The sequence below is a fragment of the Mytilus galloprovincialis genome, chromosome 2, assembly GCF_965363235.1.
Source record: "Mytilus galloprovincialis chromosome 2, xbMytGall1.hap1.1, whole genome shotgun sequence".
NCBI classification, from domain to species: domain Eukaryota; kingdom Metazoa; phylum Mollusca; class Bivalvia; order Mytilida; family Mytilidae; genus Mytilus; species Mytilus galloprovincialis.
The window spans coordinates 28,491,025-28,517,361 of record NC_134839.1 but is presented as its reverse complement, the minus strand read 5'-3'; the positions used below and the strand labels follow the sequence as shown (position 1 = coordinate 28,517,361).

The window sequence follows — 26,337 nt, the reverse complement described above, 5'->3', positions numbered from 1 at the left end:
GTTCGTTGCTCTGCAGTTTGCATGATGTGTCGACTATAATATTATTTGTCTGTGCGTTTCTCTTTCATGAATCTTCTTGCGTGTGTCTGTGTTGTATTTCTATTACGTTGTGTTGTCATTTATGCGATATAATTTTTTTAAAATATTTTCATAAAGCAAGTTTGGCCAGCCATTAAATAATATTCAACCCACCATTTGTCAATGTCCTGTTCCAAGTCAGGAATATGGTAGTTGTAAAATAATTCGTTTCTATGTATTTTGGCGTTTGATTTTGTTGCACTTCAGTATATAATTTTTATATAATTTTCAAAATGGTTTTAGAGATTTTATAGCTACATGGATAAGGATTCTTATGAGCTTAAAACTTGAACTAGATCAAAACATTGATTGAATGTCCCTTTGGTGCCTTCTTTAATGTTTAAAATATTGACAGAATAGTCCGTTTATCAGAATTGCTGTAAATGTTCTTCGAGATTTATTACAAATGTGGATTTACAGAATTTGATGGCATGATTCTTGATAGACGTCGATGAAATGAAGTTGACCTTTGGGTTAACAAACATTGATAGAATGATATTTTGGTATCATACTTTCATGTCTACGATAATTAATAAAGATTAGATCCATGCGTCATCTTTTGAGATTGATAGCGATATACACTATTTTAATGGCAATATTGTGCCGAAGTTCTCGTTTGAATCAGTATTTATGGTATGCTAGTTTGGTGTTCCCACACGTATTTAAGGGCAATATGACATCTACAAAAATTGATAAACTGGTCTTTAGGTGATCTTCTTTAATGTATAAACACAGTGATGTATATGTGTCTGGTTTTTTTTTTTTTTTTATCTTTTGAGGTTAATAAAAATTGTTGGATAGTTCGTTAGTGCCAACATTTTTAAAAGTATTCTAAACACTTTTGGAATTATCCTTTTGTACACTCCTTTGAGGTTTTTGATAATTGATGTAATGGTGCTTCGGTGTAATAAACTTGAACAGAGTGGTTCACAATGATCCTTTCAGTATCATCCTTTAAGAATATAAACATTGATGAAACATTGATCTTTTGGTGACTTGTTTTAGATTTATTACAATTGGCGTAATAGTTAATTTACTTTGAATCACGTTTGTGCAAAAGATATTTAAATGAAATATTAAGGTGTTTGTGTTTTGTTTTGTAGAACATTACTTCTTTTGTGAACATTATTTAGATTTGGTTATTTTATTTTCAAGATATGCAAATATTAATTGTATTCTCGACATCAAAGACACGTTTTTAAGTGTCGGAATTAACAGCAAAGACATATCTCTCCTTTTAACAATGCACCACACAACAGAAACTGTTATGGTTGTTTATAAGTTTAAGGATTGAAGTCAGAAGAGCTTACGTTAAGGAACAAATAAGATTATATATTGATAGGTTAGAAAACTTCTTTTTGAGATATTTTGATATTTTCCAAAAATACTTTATATTTAGCATTGGCATCTTTTCACTGTATCTTAGAAAAAAACATAAAAATCTGAAAAGCTAATTAATGGTCGTGTTTTGAAGCGGATGTTTAACGATTGTCGCCCGTTTGTAAACAATTAACAAAGAAGCATGGGTATTCAGGTAAACACGTGCACGTGTATAATAAACAGATATATCACGTTAAAAAAAGGGGTATTTGGGGAAAATACCAGTCGAGAGAATATTAAATTTCACGAGCCGTAAGCATTCTCAGGAACATGCTATATCTGTTTAATTTCATCGAATGTTAACTTTCAAAAACGCATTGATGACCGTGACGTTACAAGCGTCAGGTCGGATAGAGTATTTTTTGGCCAATGCGACAGCAGAGAGGGTAAAAAAAGGCATATCCTTTTTGCAAACACCCCGGTGGTGTTTTAAAAATGAACGATATTCATTTGATAACAGTAAATTGGTGAAAAGTACACTGGCTATCAACCAAACAATTTTGGTTCAACCAAAAACCAGGATTTTTACATAAGGTGTTATTACAGGTACAATAAGATATAGTATATCTTGATGACGGAGCGATGTTTACGTTTGGTTTTCCATTCGCTCTTTAATAGTTATCCCACGATGACGCGGTGTGTCAGTGTAAGATCACCCCGATGGCCGGAGGCCAGAGGGTGATCTTACACTGACACACCAAGTCCGAGTGGGATAACTATTTTACATCCCAGCTGTTTAAGATTAGACCAAAAACCATTTACAATTTATAAAATCTAGTTTAGAACGCCACACAACCATTATAATATACTTTATATATTACTATATGATGTATACCCTTTGTTACCCCCGAACACGATGAGTAGTTATCAAACAATGTCAACTCGCCCCACTTGCCAATCGGCCCACACTATATCGCCACTATATAAAAAAAATCGTCACACTCTTATTTACCGACTCTCCCTACTTTAAAAAAAGTGTAAAATCAAATTGAACAATCAGTCTGATTTCTCACTTATTAACGAAAAAGGATTAAACCCCACTGAATAAAGGTTTGCCAACTCGACCCATTGATCAAAAGATCTTGCTTCCGTTAAGTATGTTAAATTACTATTCGTTGATATCCAGTCGTCCTGGTGTAGTGGTATGTGTTGTGGCTTGATATGCTAAAGGTCTTGAGTTCGAATCCCAGCATAGACACTGGATTTTTTCTACGTGAATTTTGATACATAGTCTTTTTCGTATAATTAATTATAAGTTTTACAGTGGATGTGTCCTTCCCGCCAAAATGTTTCAGAAAAAAGGAAAGTATGCATAACAAAGACACTCAAACTGGGGTGATCTGATAGGGGTGATCCGGCTCAGATCACCCCTGTTAGAACAAAGGAGCTGGGATGTAATGCGTATTGCGATCACCGTATTTTTACGAGAAAGGTCATGCTGCATACGGAAAACATGTCGGCGAATTGTTTGCTGCAAGCATGCAATTAAAAAAAATAAATTTCTTCTAAATTGGACAAACTTTAGAATTTTGTTCAGAAAAAGTATATGTACATAAGTTTTATAATAAAAACTAGCCATTTAGTTATAAAAAAAACATATGCATTTTTTTTATTTGAAGTTTCATATAACTTTAAATGTATGTTACTCAATGGCAGCAATGAGTTGATGATCCCTGAATATGTTTCGAGTCATCAATATTGTTATCCCTACCGAGTATGTTTCTCAAAGGCATCAATAAGCTCAAAATCCCTGAATATGTTCAATATTTTTAGTTATTTTACTTTTCGCTATTTAAACAAGAATGCCACGCCCTCTGAATGTATTTTATGCGGTTTTTTTTGTTTTTTTTGTTATTTTTAAACTGGTATGATTTATTGTTCATATGAAAGTAGCTGCTAACAATAAAGGAGGGAGAAATTGATTCACATTCATCCTTGTTACAATTACATTAAATATGGTATGTTAAAATGTGATCTATATCAATATTGATGAAAAATATGCCTCAGAGGAAAATTAAAATTCAATTTAATTGAGAGTCATTATATATAAGCCTAGACAAGCAGAAAAGTGGTTTTTAAATGGTGATTCCATTGATATTTGTAATGAGTTTATGTATTTAGGCTTACTTTTTTATTACACTGGTAATTTTGTTAAAATACAAAACGGATTGTCAAATAAGGGAAAAAAGCAGTATATAGTATGTTTAATAAAATACAGGATTACTATTATAACCATGAAACATTATTGACTTTATTTGAAACTTATGTTGCAAGTATTTTGAACTATGGCTGTGAAAAATAGGGGTTTCATAAGGCACCAGATATTGAAAGGGTTCATCTGTATTTATTGAAACGTATACTGAAAGTAAAAAAAAGATTACTGTTAATAACATGTTTTATTGTGAACTGGGTAGAATACCTATTTGTATAGAGAGAGAATACAGAATAGTAAAATATTGGATAAAATTAATATGTACTGATAATTGCATATTGAAAAAACTGTTAAGATGAAATGTTTAGTAGCTGTAATACAAAACCAAATGATAAACATAACTGGTGATGTATAATTAGAGACATTTTAGGTAAATATGGCTTTAAATCAAAAGGTAGATAATGTAGATTTTTTTTCTGATACAATTAAAAGAGAGAATGGTTGATACATTTATATGCGAAGCAAATGCTTTCGTTGAAGTCTCAAACAAATGTCAATTATATAAATATATTTTTTGTACACATAATTTACAATTTTACTTAGACAAACAAGTGAATTACATATATAAACCTTATATTTGTAAATACCGTATTTGTGCACATAATTTGAATATAGAGACAGGAAGATATTATAATATTGACAGGAAAGATAGATTATGTATTTATTGTAATACAAGTTCCATTGAAGACGAATTTGATTTTTTATTGGAATGTAATAAATATGCTGACATTAGAGAAAAATATATCAAACAATATTATTGGAGACACCCCTCTACTTATAATTTGATACGATTGTTATCTGTACAAAATATTAAAGAACTGAACAATCTTGGTAAATACTTAAAATTAGCGGAGAAACTACCTGCTAACTTTTATTAATTTTTTAAATTTCATACTCTGCGTTATACTTGAAATTGTATTGTATACAAGGAATTTAATGTATTTTAATGTAGTTTACATTTTATAATTATATGTTTTAAATATTTAATATGGTGCATGTATAATTAATTTGTCAAAAAATGAATCTATATCCTATCAGCTGTACTTGCTTTTGGAATAAAGTATTATTATATATAAATATGATATATGTTATATTTATAAAAGTTAATAACATAGGGTGATGTCACTTATATATTATTGTATACCTTGGTTTCATGGGGAAATTAGACTCGTATATCCGTCTGAAAAGAGAAATTTTGGTGCGTATATATTTTCTGTGTAACATTTCTGTTGTTTCTAGTTTAGCGAGATAGATATGATACGGTTAACACTCATTGACAGTCATATAGAGACAAACGTAAATGTATCATGTCTTAGGCTTCAACAAAGAAAAGGAAAAATCCTCTAGCAAATTTTATTCCTTTGCTGTTAAACAATTTAACATTTCTCAACTGGTGTGGAAATGTCTGGAAAGAAAGGTAAAACGTATACCAAAGGTTAGATTATAAACTCATAAATCCGAGGTGAAATAAACAAAAATACCAAACCTCTAATGAAAATTCGAAATCAAAAATCATTTATCAAATAGCAAAATCAAAAGCTCACACACAACAAACGGATGGAAAACAACTGTCTTATCCAAGACTGCATTTTTTTTTGTAGATAATTGTGGATTAAACCTGGCTTAAGGATGTGCTCAGTTGAGGTAAGGTGAAAATTAAGAAATCAAGAAATTAAAATTGATATTTAAGCTGGTAGAGCATCAATTAAGGATAAAGATAAGCTTAAAATATTGATAGGGCATGGACCTCCTTTTCGAGATATTTGAGATTTGAAATATGGCGGGGAAAAGCTGATTCGGACTTTTACCTTATATTTACATTGGTATCATTTGGGTCTCAAAACAAAGAAAGAAAATCAAGACTCTTCTTAAATTTTGGCTAATGACCTTTCATGAGCTATTAATTCTTATATGAAAAAATAAATGGGTGTTATGGGGCAAAATATTTTACATCGTATTGTATGGAAAAACACCAAGAAGTCCGAACATTTGATACAAATTCCAAAACTTCACCTAAGTACATACTTAATAGATAGCTAGTTTAAAACCTCTCTTCCAAGAGAGACGGACAAAATCAAGGAAAAACAACTTTTTCACTGAAAAACCCACATATATATTTTTTAAATCCTGTAGCACTCAAATAAACATTAAAACATACAAATACATAAGATATAAAAGTAATATAGAAATAAAAGCATATATGAAATGAGTATTTCAAGACGTCATGCAATGACAAAAAAAAATGTGTATGAAAAGACTAGTACACAGTTCATAAAATATATTTTTACAAATTGCCTTTTCTTAACACATTGCTCTGTTGTACAAATGATGCCCTGTTAATCACATAATACAGCAATGCAAAGTGGTATATGTAAGCCTTTATAAAGCAGATGAAAATATGAATTTTTGAAAAAAAAAATGGAAGAGGTCAAATATTAGATATTTTTAAAGAAATATATCAGCATCATTTCAATGGGAGACAGTTTCTTAAAATGCTAACTGTTTTTTCTTCTTTATAAGAAAGCCCCAAACACCGGAATGAAATTTGAAATATAAAATTTATGTAATCCCAAGTTCTCGCTTAACATTTAATGCTCTTTCTTCCATCACTTTTCTTATTTTTAACATTTTTTTATCCTCGTATCTGGTAAAGTTCATACAGTTCTTCCAATATGCAACCGGTGGGCATGTTCTATAGTGGTGTACTACTATATGATGTTTTTTTAAATATATTCTGAAATAGAAAAACAATTTTACTCATCAATAGGAAGTATCTCATTACTTGCCATTTGCAATTTATAATTTCAATATGATATGAATAACTTAACATTTCTTAAAAGGCTCCCATCTGTTAATGGATGGTAATAATTTCCTTATAAAAATACTATAAAAACAGTCTCTTTTATAATAATATATAAATTTTAACACATATATGCAATGTACAGTTATATTCTAATAATGTCAATGCAGTTTATTAAGATGCTTAAGACGATAAGTTTCTACATAACAAGTTGTTCTGAGCATTAACAATAAAACGAAACATGCATTGAAAGAAGAAGAATCGACTTCTATTTGAACTCAAACACAAAGCAGAGCTTGACCTTGATCTATACAAAAAAAAGTAAAATCACAAAAATACTGAACTCCGAGGAAAATTCAAAAAGAAAAGTCCCTAATCAAATGGCAAAATCAAAAGCTCAACCACATCAAACTAAAGGATTTCAACAGTCATATTTCTGACTTGGTACAGGCATTTTCTTGTGTAGACCTCGTTTTAAAGCTAGCTAATTTTCTCACTTGTATGACAGACGCATCAAATTACATTGTATTGATAACGTTGTGTGAATAAAACAAACAGACATGAAAATACAAAAAATGCCAAAAAAGAGGTACAGCAGTTAACATTGTGTTATATTCTTAATCAATATAAAAAAAAATATGTAACAAAGAAGCACAAAAAGGCATATAGACAAACTTTAACTACGAACCTCAACTTGATGGTTAGCCGTATGTATTCTACAGAGACAAATACGAGAATATAATTTCGTTCGAAACACAAATTAAGCATACAACAAAACAAATGTACTCAAAGAATTTTAATATAAGAATGGCGGATTTCTGGATGAACTACTAAAAAAATGTAATTTTTGACCATTCTTATTATTTTTCAAATTCCTTTACCTTCTAAATCCAGATTTTGGAGTAAGTTCGTGCGTGGTTGTACTTGCGGTCCTACTAGGAATGTAAACATTTTTATAATTTACATAACGAGGATCAACTCTCTGTGTATATTGAGTCATTTGTAGAAATCCATCCCCAGAAATTCCCCAGTTAGCCAAAAAGTATGAATGATTCAATGTAAATCCGGCAGCATTTTGATACTTTGGCAGTATTGTATCCTGAAATAAGTTAAAATGTTATTAACTAACATGAAATATACACATGTTACACATGCATGAGTTTGAGACTATGGAATATAACATTCAGTGACAATACTGATTAAAAACGTGTAAATCACTAATGAATATACAAATGCCGGACTGAATTAAGACTGCATGAAATTTCATTGGCTAATGTGACAATTACAGATTGTAAAACGAAGTGTTATCAGATGAGATCATAAACCGTATATTTGAATTGGAGTAAGCTCTGACCTTGCACCTTATAGACTGTATCTTAATATAAACAAAACTAAATCCATAAATCAGCAATTAGAATATAGAAAAGTTAAGACAATACGTTTTCTTAATTTTCCCCTCAATACTTTTAATTATAAATAAACGTCGGTCAAAGTTTCATAAAATTTCATGAAGGTTTGGCAACATTGTTGTTTTGGTAAACAACTTTAAACACTACGCTGACGACGATGGGTTGACGGATTGCAATGCCTCATTTCCGAGACAAAGTAGTTCAGGCTCGAAAAAAACAAGGATAATGATAACAGAAAACATACATTGAAATATTCCTTTATATTTCGTAAGTTGGACTGCACTATGAATTCGTCAAAATCTACATTCGCAACAAAGGCATAACCTTGTAATTTTTCCTGGCAATGATCCAAGGCTACCATTTGGTCATGTTCACCTTGGGGCGAAGATCGGCGAAAATGTCTCCATGGTAAATCTAATCAAAATAGTAATAAATATTGCATTATAATCAAACAGCAGAAGAAGGGTGTATAGAAATAATATTTTAACTACAGAAATGTAATACATGTTTTATAACTCTTATCATTTGATCGTAACAATTTTATTAAAAACAATATAACCATGTTAAATAAGCATGAACAGTAAAACAATTAGTATGACGTGGCGTAGGTTATTGGTACATTATTCATTACATTACAAACAATACTTTCAAATGTCAGATGAATATAGGGCATTTTGTGTTGATCTAATTGGTGAGTGCTGGTGTTATACACAACTTTTATTTATCTCATTATTGATTCTCTGTGACAGTTTAAACTATAATTCGCAAATACGTGTCGGACACTAATTACTCTTTTAAACTATTGTTATTTTTAATTTGTCATCTATTAATCTGCTTAATCCTTTAATTAAATTGCTTGTGTTTATATATATTGTTATTGTTTGTATTTTACATTACATTTAGTTTGGAGTTTGGAGTTTGTTGTTCGGCTTGCCGGACTGCTAAAATAAAAAGTTTAAGGAGCGAATTATTCCTTCTTGTTTTCCATTTAGCCGAAACGCTATTTCACCCGGCTATATCAGATTGAAGAATCAAATTACAACCTCAGTATAGTTGATGATCAGCTTAAAGCAATGATTTTACGATCACATTAAAAAGTAAAGGTTGCACTTTGTAAATACAGCTGTTTCACAAGCCAAGCTTCTTTTGGGGATATATATACTATTCATAGATATGCTAATGTGTTAGCGTACTGGTTCCCAGATATGATCTCTGTGTTTCGTCTGATAGAGACATAACTTGTTATCAGTATAGAAAAACCTGGTTGTGCATAAAACTTAATTCTTGGGAGGTCCAAAAGGGGTATAAAATTTTAGTATATATATAACCGGGCGTTTTCCGTGTTATAGTGATGCAAAGATGGAATTCCAATACTTTAAACTTTATAAGCAACGTCCGGATAGTACCAGACCTAAGACCTAAACTGACTACCAAATAACATATAAAAGCCTATATAGAAAACAGTTTCTATGGCAAAGGATTAGTGTCCAACGGATTAACTTGTCATGGTCAGAGTACTTTCCATCACGACAAACATATATTTAACAATAGAATTAATTAAACAAAAAGAAATATAAAAGGTTAGATAGACAGATTAACAAATTGTCACTTTAGCACTTAAAATATATTGTCTGAACTTGATTTATTTCTAAGTCCCAATTGTCCAAATCTTCCTGGTTATATAAGTTTAAACTCTTAAAAGTTTACGTCATATTTATATAAATGTTGAAATATCCTGCATATCAACTTCCCGTTCTGGGATATAATTTATCCCGAAACTTCATAGTAAAAGTGATAGAGATTTAGACACAAAGGGAGTTCCTATGGACATTGCCTTGTCTATATTTACAAAATCGCAAACATTAACCACTTTTTCACAACGTCTGCATTATCATTACCGGAACCATTCAATTAGGCAATCAATCGTTTTGAGTACATTTTGTTTGCTTTATCTAGTTTAGGGACGTCGTCTGTTCACGGGGCTGAACAAGAATACAACTCTTATCTTAGGTAGCAATACACAGTTAGAAGTTTAGTTTCGCATTATGGCCATGGTGAATTTTTTAAATATGAAAGTTTTTTTACAATAAAATTGATTTTAATATAGCCTTCTTAGTGGATTTATATGAACATTTAGATTGTTTTTAGCATGTTTTATAGGTCATTTATCTGTTTTACAGTCCGTATTTTCCTATACGTACCGCCCATAGGTCCAATTATTGTAGTGTTTATCAACAAAGATTTTGCCCTGGATTTTTTCAATTCAATTTCAAAGTCGAGCAGAAATGCATATGATTTTTTTCGGACCACTTGAAAGATATAAACCTATGGTTTCAGGAAAAAGTATCACTGTAATTGATTGAAATTTTCCTTTGGACTAAATTAAGGAGACTTTTGTGACATGTTCACTCCCCTTTTTTGCTATATTTTGTATCAAAGAAATGCAGATTGTTGCTATGGTTACACCCAAAAGGGATTATATTTCACCATTATGACCATTAAAATTAGCCAAAAATGTGCAAATACTAGCCAGCTAGGTGTTTTGCAGCAAATAATTTAGATATAAATTGCGAGAGAAAAGGCATATATACGATAAAGGCAGATAGACTACTGAGACACTACCAGTATTCATACTATAGGGACCCTTTTACTTTTCAATTTGTAGTTCTGTATCAATACGAAATTTCTATTTTCCTCAACAATATTCAATGTGGAAAATCTGCAATCAAAAATCTCTTGTACTTATATATGCTACTAAACACAGGTCGCTTCTTAAAACAGACCGTGTCAACAAAACATTTGAGCTTGTTTCCTAAGCTTCACAGAGACAACAAGAAAGTCTACCATACAATGCAAAAATAATAGTTATCGAGCTTCATTTACACAACCAAAACTTTCAACTGATTAACTTTGACATTTTACCTTTTCACTCTAATCTAATAAAAGTAACATATTATAAATTTTGATTTACAAAAAAATTAAATGCAAGTGTAAAAACTATACTAGTATCTAAATTATAGAAGCTGTTATAAGCTATATAAGCATGCACACAAGCTGTAATAATAAAAACAAATTAATGTGTTACAAATTTATGACTATTTTGAACTTTTCTTATATGTTTGTTATGTTATATATTTATGTTAAAAAACAATTGCATTAAGAATGTTGTACTTCTACTTTAAAATTTGCAAAAGTATCATCTCCTATAAAATATCTAAATATATACTATACTTATATAATATAAATGTTGCTTGAATTTAAATATTGTTTGTTAGAAAATATTGTCATGTTTGTCTTGGTAACAATCAAATATTCGGATATATAAGGTGTAGTCTGAAGAGGATAACTTTCAAGATATATGATTGCACATCTCTGAAAAAAGAGGCTTAATTTAAATATAATAAAGTTTGCAATAAAATCATTTAAGCACTAATTTTGTAAAAAAAACAAATTTTATCAAAATATTTTAATAATACCTTTTAGCTCCTCTTTGCTGAAGTCTTTAAAACAAGAAGTTCTATCTTTTATCTTGCAGTTGGCATTTTTTTCTGCAAAAATACATTTTAAAAAATTGAAAATATGGTCTAATACATTTGAAAGCTAGACATATAGTTTAAAACAGTTGTTTTAGTATTTCTATCTATATAAATTCAATAACTCACTGTATTTCATTAAAATGCTGGTTATTCCATATATAGGAATTAAAAAGATAACAATTTAACAGCTTATTTGAATGCAGACAAGGGGATGCATTTCGATGTTATTATAAATAAATTATCTTTTAGCTGTCATTTTAAACAATATTTACTTCAGTCTTATCAGCTACACAAACACTATTCCCACAGGCACTTGTCTCAGAATTTGCCCTATATACCTTAACATAGCACAAGTGTATAGGGAAAGAAAATCTGAGACAAGTTCCTGTGACGATTCCCTATAATATTCAACATATACTACATAAAATGGAGTTCATGTTGACAATCCCGAAGAGAAAATAAAATGAAATAATATTAAACAACGTTTTACGATGATTCTTGTTTGAAGTTCGAATTGGTTGAGTGGTTTTATCGAAAAACATTTGAATGCAAATTTTAAAATATGCTATAGACATGCAACCAATCGTATATCGGTCGCGTAGTCTTTGAAATCAGTGAAGATCATGCAGTTGATGTTTACTTATATACCATATCTGGATAACTTACTCTTCCATACTGCATTTATCTAATAATATTTTTGTTCCTTGTTTTTTTCTGATGATTTCTACCTTTAGTAACATCGGCCATCTTTGAATGCGCTGCATTTGCAGCGGCTTTCCTTAATAGGGAAAAATTGTGTGGAACAATGAAAATATGCCTTATTTAGTTTTAATTGTAATGCTTTGTTTTTGTGAGTGTAATAAGCAAACAGTCTACAAGAATAAAGGCACATTTGTGAAATACTTAATGAATGCATACTTATGTCTATTCCTGGCAGTGGAGAAGGAAAAATGTCCATGTCTAACAATCCTGTTTTGTTGTAGTATTTAAGCACTTTATAAGCGTCTCTATTTATCAGCTGAACCATGGTAATGATGCGATCAACGCCCATTAAACGATTGTACTCAAACCATTCAATCAGTTTGATTGGTTCCTGAGAACCATACGCCATTTTAGAACAAATAGCCATTTTACCAGATTGTCTCGTTGGATATATTACTTTGTTCATTTGAGGACAAGAGTCTTCTTTGATATCCTTTAGCGGACTAAGACCAACTTGAGTCAGGTAGCCTTTAATTTGGTGGTATTCATTATCCAAATTGCATGTATATTGACAAGCACAATGTTTTGGTCGTCCATGATTTGAACGTTTCCTGCTTAAAGTAGCTTTAACCATTTCAATATTTTTATTTGTAGAATATAAGAAGCAGTTGAACTGTGTGCTTCCTGTACACCATGACGTTATGACGATCGAGGTGTATTTTGTCCAATCAGCACTGGGCTTGGCTACTGCTGAAAATGTATAGAGGTCATCTCGACGACAAATCTTCACACCAGGCGTCACCTATCAAATATATATTGTAAAGACATGCATAAAGCAAAAATTATACTTAATAAAAAAGAAAGAAAGACAGGATATGGAGTATGCATGATACAAAATCAGCCTATGCACAGCCAAAAATACAAAAGATCGAGGAATTTATTGCCGTTCTCCATCTCAAACTCACAGTGAGGGCTTTAACACGGAGCAAACAAACATTCTTCTCACTGCAAGTTTTAGACGACCCATAACACCGATTTGAACGGAATCTCTTTCACACTGACGACCACAAGTAATGAAGTATAAATATCAATATAATGAATCTGACAAAGATATCAAACATGTCCAGCCATACTGGCAGTCTGTCATTAGTTCAGTTTTTTTTTTTATCTTATTTGTAGACTCGTCCTGAATAGGCATGAAATATTTGCTATACTTAACACTGAGCAAGTAACAGTTAATCTATCAATAGTATTTGCTGAAATCAACAAAATTTGGGCAGATATAAGTTAATCGTACTTCATGTTCTAATTATACTGTTTTAATTCATATTTTTGTAGCATTTGTATACCATATATAGATACAAATGTATAAGAAGATGTGCTATAAATGCATTTGAGGCAACTTGTGTGGAATATGTGAAAGTATTCATATAGTATCATACTACACATATGTATATAAATTGATGGATAGTTGGAGACATATTTAACGTCTACCGTCAAATTAAATGCATATCCAGATTATGACATTGCGAGACAAATGCAAATATATATATATATAGGAAGATGTGGTGTGATTGCGAATGAGACTACGAGTACTATCCACCAGAGATCGAATGACGTAGATACTATGTGAATCCTGCTTTGTACTAGACCTACAAAGAGAACCGGACTTTACTGTTTCACAATGTAATTAAGTCCACAAGAAGACATACTATTTTGACTACGCCCAGACCAGTCTTTGATCTTACTCTTCATTACCACGTGCTAGGGTCTATTCTTCATTGCCACGTGCTAGGGTCTACTCTTCATTGCCACGTGCTAGGGTCTACTCTTCATTGCCACGTGCTAGGGTCTATTCTTCATTGCCACGTGCTAGGGTCTATTCTTCATTGCCACGTGCTAGGGTCTACTCTTCATTGCCACGTGATAGGGTCTAGCGGAAAGGCAGAAAATACCAAGTCTTTTGTTTAACATAGCTTGATATTTTAGATATACAATGTCAATTAATAAATCCTGTAGTTATTTTATAAAAAACATATATACGCTTACTTATGAAAGTTGCATTTCTGTAAATATTGACAATGAATTTTCCCATAGGAACACCCTTACGGCTAAAACTCTACTACTTTGACTATGATGTTTTGAAAATAATTATATCCTAGAATGGAAAGTTCATATGCACTACTATTTTTTTTTAAAGGTCAAACTATAGAGCTGTGCGGCATATTTTCAACATTTATATGCCCCGATTTTCTAACAGTTTAAACTAAAAATAAATTTCTTAACTATCCCTACCTCGACTGTAGGGTTACCATAGATTTCAATAAAAACAATATTCACGTGTATATTTTTTGGTAACTTTTCCAAAAGAGGGACGAAAGATACCAAAGGGACAGTCAAACTCATAAATCTAAAACAAACTGACAACGCCATGGCTAAAAATGAAAAAAAGACAAACAAACAACAGCATACATGACACAACATAGAAAACTAAAGAATAAACAACACGAACCCCACCAAAAAAACTAGAGGGTAATCTCAGGTGCTCCGGAAGGGTAAGCAGATCCTGCTCCACATGTGGCACCCGTCGTGTTGCTTATGTGATAACAAATCCGGTAAATAGTCAAATTCGGTAGGTCACATTCATGAAAGGGAAGGGGATTGTAGTCACGACGTAAGGAACATATCCGATATCATTTGTGAAACGGTTATTCCGTAACGGTCATCCAACTCGTGATGGCGTCCGTAAAATTTACGAAGGGATGATTTCAACTTCACCATCTGGAACTCTTGGTTTAATAGCTTCCTTGTGAGCAGCAACCCTCTATCAAGAAAATCATGATAGGAAATGCAAGCACAGGAATATCGTATCAATTGGGAGATATATACCCCATATGCAGGTGCTGCTGGAATGTTGCTACTTAGAAATGGAAAGTTCACAATTGGAAAGCTGAAATCATCTCTTTTGTCGTAAAGTTTTGTTTTCAATCGACCCTCATGTCAATTACTAGATGTAAGTCAAGATATGAGGCCGACTAAACTGTATCTGTAGTATCCTTTATTTCTAGCTCGATGGGATAGATGCGTTCCACATAGTCACCAAATTTTGAATTATTTAGTGAAATAACATCATCTATATAGCGGAAAGTAGAGTTAAAGGATATTGCTAACTTCTTATCTTTCTTCCTAAAAAGTTCCTGCATGAAGTCAGCCTCATAATAATAAAGAAACAAGTCGGCAAGTAGAGGAGCACAGTTTGTTCCCATTGGAATTCCAGTTATGTCTCTATGAGATGCAACCTAAAGATCAGAACTGGGAACCAGTATGTAAACAAAATCAATTTTCTATGAATATTCTAAAACTCCACAAAAGAGGCGTGGTTTGAGAAACAGCTGTATTTACAAAGTGCAACCTGAAATGTTACTCACGTGTCCAGTAAAATTAATGCTTTCCATCTCATCTCTGCTGAACACACTCTGTACATGATGCTGCTAAAACGAGGAAATAACTATCGCATTATAAATACACAGCTAAAAACGTATGTTTTAGAATATATACATATATGTGACAAGTACGAAGAGTATTTAAACCTGTATGTTCGAAATACCAGAAATTCGGGATCGGAAAATAGAGCATTAATTGCTCTTGGAGCTAACAGTTAATGAAATACTGAATACTGACTATGTGTTTGAGTGTCGCTCATGAAGTGATCTATTTGGGAAAACTAACTAATAGTTCTTGGAGTAAATTGCTTTATAAAATTGAGTTTTTAGCGTCGCTCAAGATCATGGAACAAACTGTTAGGAAAAATGGACTATTGAGCATCTATCATTGAGGAAACTGTTTCAGAAAATTATAAATTGAGTTTCGATCATTAACCTAATTAGACTAAAGTATGACTCATGAAACCAATTACTATAGAAAATGACGGTTTTGTCTGCGTTGCTCCTGTAGCCAACTGTGAAGATAAGTGATAGTTTTGTCTGCTTGGCTCATGGAGCTAACTGTTCAGATAAATGGTGGTTTTGTCGTTTCTACACTGATCTTTTTCAATTTTTTAAAAATATTTTATGTTGTTATTTTTTGTTTTTGGTAGCAATCCGAATGTTTGAATTATTAACCAATAAGATTCGTGTCACCATGGTAAAGTTACTGCTTTGCATATATAAATAGTAAAGCTAGGCTTGAAATAAAATATATATACGTACATTTAATGAAATATCCTCCACAGAAGTGAAAATAAATACAAATGCAGACAGCACACCTAGTGTTAAGCATATTTTCCAGATGTGTCTCATAGTTCACCTATTGTAAAATAAGATAGTTAAATGTGCATAGTTATATCATTACAAAACTTTTGTTTTTCATTGTCATTTCGGGGTCTTTTATAGCTGACTATGCGGTATGGACTTTGCTCATTGTTGATGGGAGTACGGTGACCTATAGTTGTTAATGTCTGTGTCATTTTGGTCTCTTTTAGAGAGTTGACTCATTGGCAATCAAACCACATCTTCTTTTTATATATATATAATACATTTGTGATCCTAATAACATTACGTTATAGTTATTGACAAAAAAGTCGGCATAATATGTCATTTAATGTGCACGGCTAGGGGACCCCTAATTGACCCAAACGTCATAGAGGTCAGGTTTACGATACGATTTTCCATTCGATTTTCATTCGATTTTTACTTGTGCACCTGCTTTCGACTAAAATCGTATCGTGTGAACACTAAAATCTGAAGTCGAATGTCAAGTCGAAACGTCGTTTTGAAATCGAAACGTACGCTATTTCCATTCGACGTTTTGACTGGAATCGGACCGTGTGAACGCCAAATCGACTAAATTTATCAGTCGATTGAAAAAATCAAGCTTATAAATTTAAACGACAATATTCCGTTTCGCATCATTCTAAACGTTTTTAATTCGTATAAAAGGAAACATAGTCATCTTTTGTTCATAAACCTGGCCACCGTTTTACAAAGCCTTCGGAAGTCTACGTGTCATTAGATCCATAGTGACAACTATCGTTAACAAATCTTAGGTTAACTTTTACAGCCGTTTCACAAAGCCGTCGTAATTAATGATCGTGAATAATAAGTAAATCCTGGTATAACTTACCACTGCTATAGTATCATGTACTTGGCTAGGGCGACAAGTGCTAGTAAATGCAATACATCCCTTAGCACTTCCAAAGTCAGGAGAAGGGACATTGGATGAATTTGCCTGTTCAAGAATTACAAAAAAATAAGGAAGATTAAGGAAGTGTTTCATACACAGGCGCTTGCATACATGTTTCTATCCATGGGAAGACCCACTATCAAAATATCTCCAAAGGATTACGAGGGGCCACCATTTGTTTGTCGTGAGCAGTTCCGTGCATTGAATGTGCAAGCCGTATATGATGCAAATCTTAAGTATTAATTAACTTTTAACTCAACCTATTTCCTTCCCGGCTTTCTTCTAGACTAGACAATGTTCTAAATTAGGCTTCCTATCACTTCCGCGTTCTGATATCTATTTATAAATATTTCACTTTGAAAGGCACAGCTAATGATAATCGACAAAGCGTTTAAAAGAGGATGTTTTATTCCCAAATAAAAGAGCTCATAATGAATTGATTAATACAATGTATTATATCATTACTTTTATTTACAAATAATTCACCAAAATAATACATAGTTAAAATAGTATAAATTGCACCTATTTTGAAATTTTTTTCACCTACGTTTTTTTTCATTATTTAGACAAAAGTTTCCTTTCTGTGTTTATTTTGTAGAGGTATCATTGTTTACACCAATTTAATTTTGAATTTTGAAAGGGAGATAATTTGAATAATATATTTTATAGTTTCTATGGAAACAATGACAAAGTAAGTTTATCTCATTTAAACCTGCTTCTGAATAAACAATTAATGTACTTCTTACTAAACTATTATACTAAACATTTAATCAAAAGCTATGTACAATGTGACAGATAAATGTAACTGACATACACAAATAAAACATGAATGCAAGGGCACCCCCTTTTCTATGCACTGGTCGTTTGAATGAATAATTGCCATTAGAAAATGTTTTATAACCTATGTGCATGAAGAATTAAACATTACGCATAATAATATGAATAATTGAATATTATAAAACACCTTGAATAGTCGAATGAATGAAGAACACATCTTTTTCTGTTTTGTAAAAATACTAACTTGTCAGTTGCTTAAACTTCTCTTAGCAAAAGGAAAGTGAAATGAAATGAACTACTAATCCGTATTAGTAATGGGTAATTTTATGCACTAGTGTGGTTTTCTATTTAGTTGTATGTACTTAAAATCTTAAATGGTAAAAGATAAAAGTAAACTATAAAAATTAGTTTTAAATAAAACAGTAGAGTTTGTCAACACAATTTTGGGTCTACAAGATTATTTAGGGGTAATTAATATTCATATGCACTAATTATGATTTTTGCTACCAAGTACTTAGTTATATCACTTAGTATTTAATTAAGAATATACACATATATAGTATAATACTTGTTACATTCCCACGACTAACAGCCACTTGCAAGTTAAGCACCGAACTCTAACTGATTGTTCATTTGTTTTCCAAAAGTTGGGCTCTTTTAGCATGCAGTGCATATATCCAGTCTTTGCAGATTCGTTCTAAGTCTCTCTGCTGAGATAAAGTTATAAGGTTGTTTCTAGAACAGTCAACCAAGAATTCGAAGAAAAGTATCTATACTAATAAACGAGAAGACCTCATTTTGTGTGTCGCTTCTCTTCCTTCTACAATAAATAAATCATCATGCCTCTGTGTTCTATATAGGTTTAGTCGCATTTGTCATCTTTTCCTATGATTATTCAATTTGGGTTATTTTGGGAGGAAAACGAAAATAAAGGTGTCAGACCACCAAATAAAAATCCCTATCTCAGTATCTGTTTACCAAATCTTTCAATTTTCACAGCTATCTAAATATTTTACCTTAAGTTTAACTTCAAGGAAAGGAGGTATATCCTGAATTGTACATGTATCACCTTTCTACATGCCAATTTTCAACCGATGTTTAAAGTCTTATATGAAATTTCTGATTTTGAAAACACAGGTACTACCAAACTACCGGTTTTCTGGAAATCTTAAATTAGTGTACTATGTAACGCATTAATCCTGAATTTTTAACGCAAACTCATAGCTAAGTGAATTTTGACTCAAAATGGTCTAAATATATTTCCTTTTACCAAAAAATTTCATTTCTGCATATTTGTTGGTTAGTTTAAGTAAACAATGACATCAAAAGCACTATTTTGTGTCAGAGTATAGGGGCGAATCCAGGATTTTGGAAAGAGTTGGCGAAGTAAATTGAATTTCGCAAAGCGGAGCGAGGCGAAATATTTTTGGACCTTTTTAGGCTAAAAAACATAAAATAAGTGTACAATGAACTTTTTACACGGTTCCTAAAGTTGGGCATGCATCTTTTATAGTTGCTGTAAAGTGTAAGGGTCGGACATTTTTGATGCCGTATTCTCCCATTATAAAACGATTGGATAGATCGAAAGCTATATATGTACTAATATAATTGATGTGGGAGTTAGCAGTAAAAAATGGACATGGAAATTTCTCGTTTGTTTTATTTAGTAAAACCTCACAATTATATGTTGTAAACAAGATAGACGCCGGGCTATCGATGAAATTTACAATAAACCGACACGAGATAAGAAACAAACAAACATTTTTTGTCCAAATGTTTAGTTGAAATGTTTCAGCAAAAAAGGGAAGTGAGGGTTCCAAATTAACTAAAGTCTACGAATGAGTCTGAAAAGAAAACAAATTTATGAATGACGGTCGACAAATGGAGACATAATGGCCACACCAAGCAGGCAGGTTGCAATCGGGCCTTGAAAAAAGTATTCTATATATAAGTTAGGCGAAACAAATATTCCGGTCAGATATGGGATTTACATTCAAACCCCGGCAACAAAAAATAACACCCGTTTATTATTCATCATGTTCATTTTATGCTAAATAATTATATTTGAAAAATTTGTTTCTAATAGAAAATAAGTGGACAAAATTAATGTTTTCAATCCAGATATATACGACCAGAATTTTTGATTAAGACAGAAATCAGGGTAAGATTTTTTCTCTGAAACCTCTCAGATAATTACCCCCTCAAATCAAATAGTCCATACATTTATAAGACATAAAATACATATCTAGAACTTACTGACTGGGGATCATTATTCAGCTATGTTATCTATAGGCTGGGGCCTTTGGGATCAAAAAACATGTTTTCGTAGATACATAATATTGCTATGAAACTTTCATGAGAGTGTAATAGAGTCATTACTTTCTGTTTGGTGGAATTATGAAATAGAAGTCAGTACGTTCTTACTCAATCCTTTGTTGCTTTGAAGGTGTCATGCTTGTCACCTTCATCATAAGCAAGTGTTAATGCCGCTACAAGGCAGCACTCGCACCCGCAAAGTGGAAAGGGATTAATATAAGTTGCAAAACTTGTTTCCCAATCCACTATAAATAAATATGTTTAAATTTAAATTAAGTGTTACTGTAATCTGAATTTCAAAATGAGAATGACGGTTTTTTTTTTTCGACGCACTGGTTAACACCGCCGTAGGAATCACATGACATTGACATAACCAATGATATATTACAGTAAATACGAGCAATAATTATCGTTATAAGTTAAGAAATGTCCATAAAAACAAAATACACGGGAAATGGCAAATTTCACGAAGTCTAAGTCTGATTAATAATTTTTACAAAAAAAAAGTCCAAGCAAAAGGGGGGAGGGTACGCCCTCTACGCCCCCCTCTGGATCCGCCACTGAATAGTCCTCGGAAATTCATTATCAAATCACCCTTCAATAAATATTTGTTTAAACTTTAATAATACTTGCGTATAAAGATAATCTCGGAAGTTGCTGCGTTTAGAAATATAAAAAAAAGCACTTGTTCAAATCTGATGAAAATCGAATGGAAAATCGTATCGTGTGAACAGAACGCTGTACGATTTACCTGTGCGACGGTGTCAAGTCGAATGGAAAATCGAACGGAAAATCGTATCATGTGAATGCACCTTAAGTGATATATACCGATTTCATCAATACCTGTCTTAACACATGACGGTATCAATTTATATGAAATTGAATATTTTGGTAATATTCGGACGAAATTCAACGGCTCATTAGAAAATTTCTTGTTGGGTAAATAAAGGTAAATATGCATTTGAAAAGTAAAAGATTGATTACTTTTGAATTATAATCAGGCTTCCTCCTAAATTGTTACAGTATTTTGAGAATTTTCTATGAATAGAAATTCTTGGTTTCATTCTTATTTTGTATATAAATTTGTGACAATCAAAGCAGATCGAATAAGTTTTCTTTCAAGTCGGCACGATGAATAACAATGCACCATAACTACGAACAAGGATTTGTATAGTAAGACTTATTATACAAATCCTTGCTACGAAATTTTCAAATTGCGATAGTATCAAAACAGTAAAAATAACTTTTTTAAAAAGAATTGACTCTGATATTTGCATTTAACAAAAATTCTGGCCGTATCTAGATTTAAAACAATAATCTTGTCCACTTTTTTGCTATTAGAAACGAAAATCCAAAAGAATGACTGAACATGATGTATAAAAACGGGCGTATTTTTTTGTGGCCGGGGTTTGCATGTCTGACCGGAATGTCTGTTTCGCCTTACTGCTATATTGAATACTTTTTTTAAGACCAGACTGCAACCTGCCTGCTGGGTGTGGCCTTTATGTCGACATATTCGATCGTCATTCATAAATTCGTTGTAATTTCAGACCCATTGGTACCCTTTGGTTGATTTAGAACCCCTCACTTCCCTTAATTTTGTTGGGTGAAAAATATCAACCAAACATTTGGATAAACATTTCTTGTTTTGTCTTTTTTAACTCGTGTCCGTCGTATTGAAATATTCATCGAATAGACCGGCGTATATCTGGTTTACAACAAGAAGTCCGCCAGAATTGCACATGTCTATTTTTTACTGAAAAGTCCCACATTAAATTTATTAGCACATAGCTTTAAATCCGTACTATCATTTTATGATAGACAATTGATAGGAACTTCGAATCGCAAAAGTCCAACCCTTACACTTTACAGCAACTACAAAATATACATGCCCACGACTAGAATCGTTTAAAAAGTGTATATATATACACTTATTTTATGTTTTTAGGCCCTGAAAAGGTCTCCAAATGTGTTTTTAAATTTTAGCCCCCCCCTCCTTTCCAAAATCCTGGATCCGCCCCTGATACAGTAAACGAATATGGCGGACGCCATGATACAGACTCGTGACAAAAAGTCAGAGAAAATGCCTGATAAGAAGGCGGAGAGTATAGACGATGACTATTTAAGATTAGAGGATGAAGATGCTTTACTTTTTGATAAACCCAAGGAGTCTAAAACAAGGTCGAAAACTTCCAATGCTTCGTCCAAGTCTGCTGTTCAGGGTAAGCCCCCTTCCTCGAGTACGCCGTCCACTTCTAAAGCAACGTCTAGTAGTGTCAGGTAGTGTCAGTGGTGACGCTAATAAAAACAATGAAATGCTTGATATTCTTAAGCAGATAAGATCTGAACAAGTAAAAACCAACTGTAGGGTTGATAACATGAACAAGATAATAGACGCTCTATATGATGAGGAATATCAGTATGATGATGAAAATCAAAATGAGTCTGACTGTTATGATGACGCTTGTGACGAGGTCCAAGCAGATAATGAAAAAAGGGATGAACCCCCTAGTAAGAAACAAAAATCTGACTCTTGCGAAGAGACAAGATTTGCTAGCATGAGCAAAATAATAAGGTCTAGTGAAAAGTATGCACCATCTATTAATGAACAGTTGGCTAATAATATAACTGATATTTTTAGAAATGGAATTTCTTCTGAGAGTTTTTCAGATCTCATGAAAGATGAGAAACTTCAGAGACCACAAAATTGTGACGGTCTCGTTACTGTTCAAACTGACCAGGTTATTTGGGATATTTTAAGTCCCGAGACTAAAAAGTGGATAACAAAATGAAACCTATTCAGTCTGTAGTTGTGAAGACAGGTACTGTCATGGCTAAAGTTATTAATAAACTAGATTTAATGTTAGAGAAAGAGGAGTGTACTGAGCAAATCAATATGTTAGACGATTGTATGGATTCACTCGCTCTGATGGGGCATGCTAACAGATTGGTATGCTAAATGAGAAGAACTCTCATGAAGTATGATATCTTTGGTGAATATGGACATTTGATGAATGCTACAGTCCCTTATGATAAAAACCTATTTGGTGGTGATGTGGTCAAAACTATTGATGATATTGGCAAGTGTAGTAGAATATCAAATAAAATCCGAGGAAGGGGAGGTTTTACAGTGGATTTAGAGGCGGTCGTAGACCTTGGTATTTTAGGATCTCTGGTAGAGGCACTGTCCGTGGTAGAGGTATAGGCCGTGGTAGAGCATCTTGTGCAGGCTCAGATAAGACTGGAGAATAAAAAATCTCCAGGTGGACTCACAACAAATACAGATATTAAAATCTGATGTTACGAATATAGATATTGGCAAGTGTAGTAGAATATCAAATAAAATCCGAGGAAGGGGTAGTTTTTACAGTGGATTTAGAGGCGGTCGTAGACCTGGTATTTTAGGATCTCTGGTAGATGCACTGGTAGAGCATCTCGTGCAGGCTCAGATAAAACTGGAGAATCAAAAATCTCCAGGTGGACTCATAACAAATACAGATATTAAAATCTGATGTTGTGAGTATAAATTTTGTAGCAGGTAGATTGAAAAATTTTATAAATAAATGAGAAGAAATAACTTGAGATAGTAATATTTTAGATATTGCTCAAAAATGTCCCATTAAATTTATTGATGGTATACATCCTATTCAAAATCAAGCAACTATTAGAAATACAGTAGCAAATAATAATGATACTAGAATAATAGATGCAGAAATTCAAAATTTACTGAATATTAAAGTAATTGAAAAGGTGAAATCTATTGAAGGAGAATATATTTCACCAATATTTGTGACACCAAAAAAGAATGGTGAATATCGGATGATACTAAATTTTTAAAAGTTAAATGAACATGTAGAGTATCACCATTTTAAAATGGACACTTTTGAAATGGCATTGCATTTGATAAAACAAAAGTGTTACATGGCTAGTGTCGATCTGCGCCATGCTTATTATATTCAATGCCCATTGATGAGCAATATCACAAATATTTGAGATTTATTTGGAAAGGTTCTATTTATCAATATACTTGCTTACCAAATGGGTTGGCAAGTGCACCACGTTTATTCACAAAACTTATGAAAGTGGTATATGCTACACTCCGCAGATCAGGTCATATCAATATAGGTTATATTGATGATTGATAGGCTGATATGTAGAGTGTAGTCTAAATATCCAAGATACTGTAAAATTAGTATCTGATTTGGGATTCATAGTACATAAGAAAAAATCTGTTCTTATACCTACAAAGAAAATTCAATTTTCGGGGTTTTTGAAAGACTCTGAAAAAATTATTGTCACTTTAACACAAGACAAAAAAAAGAACTGATACATGAAAAAAGTCCTAAATTACTTCAAGACAAAACTCAAAAACAAGAGAAGTTGCTAGTTATATAGGTTTGATATTCTCAAGTTTTTCTGCTGTTGATTATGGTCAACTGTATTATAGAGATATTGAAATAGAAAAAAATACATGCCTTAAAGATGGCAAAGGGCAATTTTGATGTCAATATGGAAATAACTGATAAAATAAAAAAAAAGAAATTCTTTGGTGGTCATGTAGTACTTATATACAGTCCAGAGTTAATCCACAAATTATTTTACAAACTGATGCTTCACTCTCTGACTGGGGAGCAGTACTTAATGACAACAAAACAGGAAGTAGATGGACCCCTGATGAACAAAAATATCATATAAATTATTTAGAATTACTTGCAATTTTGTATGGTTTGAAATCATTTGAATCTCAATTAAAATGTTTTACACATATGAACATATTAAATGACAATACTACAGCTGTAAGCTATGTCAATAAAATGGGTGGAATCAAGTCAATATGTTGTAACACTATTGCAAAATCTATTTGGTTTTGGGAAAAGAAACAAAATGTGTGACTCACTGCTAGCCACGTTGCTGGAACTGAAAATAATATTGCAGATGCCGAATCTAGAAAGTTCAATGATCAAGTTGAATGGCATCTAAACAAAGACATCTTTTGTGATATATGTGAACTTGGGGTGAACCCCAAATTGATTTATTTGCATCTCGCCTCAACTCACAATTGAAAAGGTTATGTTCATGGAAACCTGACCCCGATGCTAGTTTTATAGATGCTTTTTCTATAGACTGGAGTGATTTTAAATGCTATTTATTTCCCCCTTTCTGTTTACTAGGCAGATATGTTCAGAAGATCTTGAAAGACAAGACAACAGTTATTTTAGTAGCACCGTTATGGCCGACTCAAGCATGGTTTACTCTGGTGATGCAGATGTTAATCGATACACCCATACTGTTTGTGGCAAGGACAGAACTACTGACTCTTCCTTACAAAGACACTGTCCATCCATTGAACAAAACATTGAATCTAATAATATGGTCATGTATCAGGAAACAGTTTATTGACAGAGGAATTTCGACAAAAACTGCCAGCATCATGTTATGCTCTTGGAGGAAAAGCACTAAAAAACAGTACAAAGTATTTGTCAAAAAGTGGTTTTCTTACTGTCGTGAAAGGAAAATTAGTGAAGTTCAAATTTCTATAAATATAGTGCTAGATTATTTGACTATTTTATTTGAAAATGGTCTTGGCTACAGTTCCATAAATGAAGCCAGATCTGCTCTTTCTGTACTAGGTTTAGTGATAGACAATGTCCTTGTAGGAGCACATCCTTTAGTAGTCAGATTTATGAAAGGAGTTTATAATCTTAGACCAATAAAATCTAAGAACATTTGTTTATGGGATGTATCATTAGTTTTGAACTACTTGAGAAAGCTTTCACCTGTATATATGTTAACTTTACAAGAAGTAACTTTGAAGAACGTTATGTTGATAGCATTAACAAATGCTACTCGTGTACAAACACTGAAGTTTTTAAGTGTTGACTGTATGGAAAAATTGAGGGATGAATTTGTTTTTCATTTAGATGTTTTATTAAAACAGTCTAGACC

General features: G+C 32.3%; 1 protein-coding gene across 2 annotated transcripts in view; it reads right to left on the bottom strand.

Annotated features, from left to right (window-relative positions):
- Nucleotides 1–5,797: 5,797 nt before the first annotated feature.
- LOC143063308 (uncharacterized) overlaps nucleotides 5,798–26,337 on the bottom strand; it is a 36,083-nt gene continuing 15,543 nt past the window's right edge. The window contains exons 2-8 of one of the 2 annotated variants that reach the window (XM_076235371.1): nucleotides 16,326–16,422; nucleotides 15,546–15,608; nucleotides 12,334–12,919; nucleotides 11,356–11,427; nucleotides 8,124–8,293; nucleotides 7,352–7,569; nucleotides 5,798–6,404 (exon numbers count right to left, since the gene is read on the bottom strand). In XM_076235371.1, the coding sequence (XP_076091486.1) occupies nucleotides 6,230–6,404; nucleotides 7,352–7,569; nucleotides 8,124–8,293; nucleotides 11,356–11,427; nucleotides 12,334–12,919; nucleotides 15,546–15,608; nucleotides 16,326–16,415 (1,374 nt within the window). In that variant the 5' untranslated portion in view covers nucleotides 16,416–16,422 and the 3' untranslated portion in view covers nucleotides 5,798–6,229. The remainder of the gene's footprint in view (nucleotides 6,405–7,351; nucleotides 7,570–8,123; nucleotides 8,294–11,355; nucleotides 11,428–12,333; nucleotides 12,920–15,545; nucleotides 15,609–16,325; nucleotides 16,423–26,337) is intronic. The other variant, XM_076235372.1, reaches the window with a different exon arrangement.